The following is a 6,658-nucleotide window of genomic DNA, read 5'->3' on the forward strand; positions in this document are numbered from 1 at the left end:
TGATTGATTTAACCATTTTCTTACATTACTTATTAAAAAAAAATAGGGTAAATCCGAGTAAATTGTTTGGAATTATTTCAAAGTATTTGGAAATATCTTTGAAATGTTTGGAACTACTAGAATTATTTTTTGAATTAAGTACTAAAATTATTTGTAATTTGCATTTTTCTAGAATTACTGGAATTATTTTGAAATTACAAAAATTAAGTTGTTATTACAGAAACTAATTTGGAATTATATGTAGAAATTAACCTGAAAATAATGGAACTACGACACATTTGTTGGAATTATTGGAATTTTGCTGAATTTTTTAAAAGTTACTGGAATTATTTGTGAATTACTAGAATTCATCTAGAATTACTAGAATTACGAAGATAACTTCTTTTCAAAATTACGTTGAACTTTTTAGAACTATCGGAATTAATTTAAAATTACAGTAATTACTTTGGAATGAATTTCGAATTATAAGTTAGAATTATAGGAATTAATTTAGAGTCATAAGAACTAATATGAAAGCAATAGAATCACTATAGATTATTGGAATTTTAGTGGATTTTTTTGAAATTACTAAAATTTTTATGGATTTTTTTGGAGTTGAAATTAGTTGTTCCCATTTTTTTAAGTTAACGGCTCCTTGGGTAAATCTGGAAGAGATGAACCAGAGGGAGAGATAGATTTTTTTTACTCAGAAGTTCTCTAGAACGAGATTTAAGTTACCTTTAATAAATTGTAGAAAAGAGATAGACTTTTACACATCAAAATATGTATATAAGAACGTCTTTTTTATTTTATTACATTTATAAAAAGGACTGTTATAAAAAAAAAACATTCTAAATAAAAATAAAAATCAAGTAATTTTACAGTCGATTTTTCAATATGTGATCCATCTCTCCCCGACTTACCCTAGTTAACAACCCGATTTTTAAAAATCAAATTGGATAACATTATTGCAATCTCCAATTTTTCCAAAAACTGCACTTAATTTCACTCAGAACCAGTCGCGATATCCGGTAACAGGAAGCGAGTTCCGTGGCGCCGCCACTGGCGCCCCCACGAAACAGCCTCTCCCTTATATTCCTCAACAATCCGTGAAGATCGGCGACGAGTCTCTGAAACCACCAACTCACTATTTACCAACTTAATGGTCTATGAAAACGCGGAAAATATTTTTCCATCACCTCACCCAAACAATTAAGAGTTCTTTTTGTTTCTCTTAATTAGATTTAATTGGATGCAACGTTTTTATTGGCCCACAAATCACAAGCAATCGTAAAATATCCCATTGTACCTTTTCAGAAATCGGGATGGCGTTTTCCTCTTTTAATTTTGAATTTATTAATAATTAAGTTCGTTAGAGAGACCGGATTTGTGCGCGTTGTAATAATTAAAAGGCCAGGGCCGGACTCGAATTTGTGAGAGTCCGTCTCTGTGGCTTAATTAAGGGTGAAAGAGGAAGTAATGTCAGTCGAGACGAATAAAATTGAAAATGTATGGGACAAGTCGCCAAGTTGGAGCATCTGCTTGTTAGGCCAAGGGTGAACTTTACAAATTTTATATCATTTTGTTCGTCTCAGTGAGACACATCAAATGCACTAAAAAAATTTCAAAAAGTCCACACACTTTAAACTAAATAATTTTTTTCTAATTTAAATGAATTTAAAATACTTTAACTTTAAAAAATCATTACTGAATAACTATTAGGCCGATTTCCTCCAAATAAAGACCATTTTAAAGGGATTGACTTGCCCTTTAGAATGATATGCAATTTGAAATTGAATATTGGCAAACTTTTTTTCGAACAGTGTTCGAAGTAGTTCGAAGTAAATCGAAATAATCTAAGAAAAACCCTACTAATAATTTTTTTTCATCATTACCATCGTGGAGAGCATCTCTTCATTAGTTGTAATCCAAAATTTCAAAAGAATATATCGAGTGGTTTACAAGATATGATTTTTTGAAATTAAGGTTTGCTATTCAGGTATTGCGCCATATAGGAGAAATGCATGTTAGCCTTACTTAAAATTGCATTTTTATAAAAGTATTTGTTTTAAGACTCTTCTTTTGCTTAAAATTGGTCAATTGCACCTTCTTTGTTCTAATTAAAAAAAACAAAAATTGTTTCTTTACTTAAAACAAACAAAGAGTGTCTGCGTACTAATTAAAGCAAATAAAGAGTTATTTTGTTCTAAAAGTGATAACAGTTTTTGTTTATTGTAATTAGAACAAAGAAGATGGAGTTGACCATTTTTAAGCAAAAGAAGAGTCTTAAAACAAATACTTTTATAAAAATGCAATTTTAAGTAAGATTAACATGCATTTCTCCTAAATGGAGCAATGCTTGATTAGCAAACCTTAACTTCAAAAAATCATATCTTGAAAACTACTCGGTATATTCTTTTGAAAATTTGTATTACAACTAATAAAGAGATGCTCTACACGATGGTAATGATGAGAAAAAATTTACTCGTAGGGTTTTTCTTAGATTATTTCGATTTACTTCGAACTTCTTCGAACACTGTTCGAAAAAAAGTTTGCCAATATTTAATTTCAAATTTTATATCATTCTAAAGGGCAAGGCCATCTCTTTAGAATAGTCTTTATTTGAAGAAAATCGACCTAATAGTTATTGAGTAATGATTTTTTAAAATTAAAGTATTTTAAATTCATTTAAATTAGAAAAAAAATATTTAGTTCAGTGTGTGGACTTTTTAAAAAAAATTTTAGAGCATTTTTTTGTCGTCCTGTGTTATTTTATTCAAGAGTTTATTCAAGACAGGTTATGTTTTTTCTAGGGCCTCTCGTACTTATTAAAACTTTTATTTAGTATCTAAATCTTAAAAATAATTTTGAATAGTATCAAAAATTCCAAAACATTTATTATCACTAATGTAATTAAAAAATCTATTAAGGTTTTGTAACTGTTGTTTATTGTGATAACAGGTAATTGTTAGTCAAATAATCTCTACTATGTATCAAAGAAATTTCTTTCTGAATGAAATACTGAACAATAAACTACAACAACATGTTTTGTTTTTATTTTTCAAATATTGGCAGCAAAAACATAATTAAAAATTATAACCCAATGTACAATTTATTATTTCTTTTTTTAATGCTGTATTGAGTATTTTGAAAAAAACAGTATTACATGTAAGGTGGCAAATATTATAAATATTTTATTCAAAATGATATAAAATTTGTCAAGTTGTCACGATATGACTTTTTTTTATTCAAGAGTTGCTTCAAGACAGTCAAAGTTGTCATTCATCTGCACTAAGGATGTATTTAAGATTATTTAGTGTCTTCATGAATCTCCTGCTGATTTTACCACCGTCATTAAAGTTGTCTTGAACTCTACACTCCTGTAATTAGCATATTTAGCGTTCAATTTTAATTACAGTTGAGAGTGGTTTTCGGGTCGTAACTCTTTAAATACGCGAAAAATGATTTTTTATTGTTCATTTGATAACAGTTTAGAAACCTTGAGTCGTCCATAAATCAGGCTCTAACGTTACCTATCTATCAGAACAAGTTATCTTGTCAAGTTAGCAGCGTTCAGTGGGCATTCGATGTTCGTCTGTTGGTAGAAATGTCAAGTCCTTTGTACCGGAGCCGCCTCTAAAAGGATTATTATCGGGTTTTTTCCGGTTGATAATTATCGATAGAGAGAAAAAAAGAAACGCTCCAAGTTTGTAATTAGATACGAAAAGGGGTGAAAGTACTTAAAAGTTAAATTAATAAGCGAACGAGTGAAATTACCAAAATGATTTTTGATCGCGTGAGACTCGAATAGGCTTTTCGTTTGAGTTTAATTACCGGAAATAATTTATTCAATTATTTCAAATGTATTGATTAAACTCATTTTGTGTGATGGTTGGTTGTGTTTAGTCCGGCTGTTAATTGATGTCTTTTTGTGGTGCGATTGTTTGATTGCGAAAAATTGGAAACATGACATGGTTTACTGAAATTTGTATACAGAGTGATTAAAACTGACTGTTTTGTTGTGAAAATAAACCAATTTTTTTTAATTAAAATTAAAGATTAAAATGATAACATTGATTGAATTAAAGTCGATTGAAACAATAAAAAAAACAATTTTTTATCAATAAATAAATGTCAATAAAGCGGCAAAAATCTAGTTTAGTATCTACATCCTAAAAATAATTAGAAATTTATCACTAATCAATTAATTAAAAAATCTATTAAAATTTTGTAACTGTTGTTTATTGTGATAACAGGTAATTGTTAGACAAATAATCTCTACTACGTATCAAAGAAATTTCTTTCTGAATGAATTACTGAACAATAAACTATAACAGCATGTTTTGTTTTTAATTTTTTTAATTTTGCAAAAACAGTACTACATGTAAGGTGGTAAATATTATAATAGTATACCTACTAAAGAACGCATTTCGTAAAAAGGCAACTTTTGTGGAACGAATTCCCACAAAAGACTTATGAAACGAGTCTTTTATGCTATTTTGCACGTTTTACGTACTTTTTAACATAAAAGTCAATTTTGCAAAATTTAGGAACTTTTGTCCTAAATAAATGTCACAAAGTTTGAAAAATCCGATTTTTGAAGTGCCAAGTCTCAAACAGTTTTCAAAATTTTGTTGAATTAACAATGAATACTGCAAATATTTCATGTACACCACTTGAAATAAGAGAAATTGGTCAAAACACCGCTGAAAATTACCATTACCAATCTCTAGAAAGTAAATGGTGTTGAAATGGCTCATTAAAGCATCGGTTTTGGTATCGAAATAAGCTTTCTTTCAGACGCAAAATAGAAAAATATTTTATTCACAACCACATTTTTTTTTAATAAAATATTTATTTTTCGGTCGTAATAAATTGAGTTTTGACAATTACTTTCCCACCAAGAGATGTAACGACAATTTCTCCACCTTTAAGGTTAGGAATCAGCATGTTCCTACGTAGTGATTGTAAGTAAACGTGGTAGATCGTGTAAACACATTTGTTTGATTTTTGAAATTCTAAAAAAATCAAAGAAAATATTAAAATAATTGTGAATATTGAGATGGTTGAAATGGAGCAGTGTACTTCCTCAGAAGTAAGGAAAGCTGCTAACAAAATGCTAATTTACACTGAAATATAAATTTTTGTACTGTTTTCAACTTGACTGTCAATCGTCAACATGTCAAAAAACATTACATCCTGTCGTTCACAACATTTTGAGGTTATGGATGTCAAAGGACGATGAAATTATGTTGGACTTTAAATCTTTTCGTGTATTAACTTAAAAAAAAATGATTTCGATATTTTGACAGTCTTAACGTTGGCAATACTGTATATTACATTAGTGATTTTGAATAAAAACTAGTTTTTACCTTTTGTAACAGTAATAACTATTTTTTAATAAATATTAACAAAACTTTTCTTGTTTAATTTGGTTTACAGTATGTTATTTTAAGATGTTTATTAATTGATGTATTCAAACATTTGAAATATGCTATTAAATAAAATAAAGATAAATTGAGAATTTAATTAATTAAGATAATGAAGTTCATTTACTTTTACCTGGAAGAAACAATTATTATTTTTTTTAAACAATTGATTATTTAGATCAGACGATAAGATTTTGACTATTTAAAGACCTACAATCGACTCCACAGGCATCAGAATTAACTGACAAGCAATTCTGGTAAGTTTCAAATACCTATTTAAGTAATTGAGAAAAAAATGTTTTTTTTAAGTATAATTTTTCTAGATATTTTCCAAAATGTCCGTTGAATTAAGCCAAGAAACTCATCTTAAGGTGACAAATGCCACCAAAACCGACATTATTGCAACTGCAGTATCAGGAACAGACCCATTTGATTGGGAAAACAAGTTAGGTCCAGCTGGAAACTTCCAAGGAGTTAAGATTCTTGCAGGACAATCTGTAGAAAGAAGAGAAGAAGTGAACCGTTCGGCCTCCAATTGCCCTTTCAATATGAAACTAATTTTTAGCGACGGTACCATCGATGATTACGGCATTAATCAAAAATTTGCCATTGGAAAAGCTAAGCCTGATTTTCATCATACGGGACCCCATCTTGTGAGCTATGATCAACAGAATAAATACGTTATTATTACTGTCCACGACCAAGCTAAAGAAGAAAATTGATTTGTAATGAGTAGTCTTTGTAAAAGTGTAGATAACTAAATAAACATAGTTCTGGCATCATAAACATATTTGTTTTTTTTTTCAATAATTAATTTTTCAATCTTCAACAACAAATTTTCAATAAAAATAAAAATGTATAACTTTTAATCTTTTACTTAAAAAATCTAAATCCTAAAATTATAACTTTACTTTCTTCAATTTATTTTTTTTAACTTCCAACTTGTTATTACTTTAAGTGCTATTTCGTTCATAAACAAAATAACTATAGCCCCTATACAAAATTACAAAACAAGGAAAAAATATTTGTAGAATTAAAAATCAATACACGTTAATAAAAGGAATATGTTTTTTCGCATGTTTACATTAAGACAATAATTTAGTGGCACTGTTAGTAGTGTTTGCAACCTACAACTCACAAAATTGAAGAATAACAAAATTATTTAGTGCTAATTTTAGATTATTCTTTACTGACATTTTTATACAGCTTGGACAAATTTGTTAAAATACCCTGTAGACCTCAAAAAATGA

The 6,658-nt window shown here is 28.4% G+C and overlaps 1 protein-coding gene across 2 annotated transcripts; it reads left to right on the plus strand.

The window, feature by feature from the left end:
* The first annotated feature begins 5,575 nt into the window (after window positions 1-5,575).
* On the plus strand, window positions 5,576-6,198 carry LOC123008876. 2 transcript variants are annotated; one of them, XM_044404909.1, is made up of 2 exons: window positions 5,576-5,665; window positions 5,732-6,198. In XM_044404909.1, exon 2 carries the CDS (start codon window positions 5,744-5,746, stop codon window positions 6,128-6,130), a length of 387 nt encoding a protein of 128 aa, XP_044260844.1. In that variant the 5' UTR covers window positions 5,576-5,665; window positions 5,732-5,743; the 3' UTR covers window positions 6,131-6,198. The 2 variants fall into 2 exon arrangements, with proteins under 2 accessions (XP_044260844.1, XP_044260843.1); XM_044404908.1 differs by having other exon boundaries at window positions 5,650-5,665; window positions 5,718-6,198.
* Window positions 6,199-6,658: the final 460 nt, after the last annotated feature.

This window comes from Tribolium madens, unplaced genomic scaffold (assembly GCF_015345945.1).
Source record: "Tribolium madens isolate multiple individuals breed KSU strain unplaced genomic scaffold, Tmad_KSU_1.1 Scaffold_71;HRSCAF=194;Tcas5.2_LG6, whole genome shotgun sequence".
Taxonomy (NCBI): domain Eukaryota; kingdom Metazoa; phylum Arthropoda; class Insecta; order Coleoptera; family Tenebrionidae; genus Tribolium; species Tribolium madens.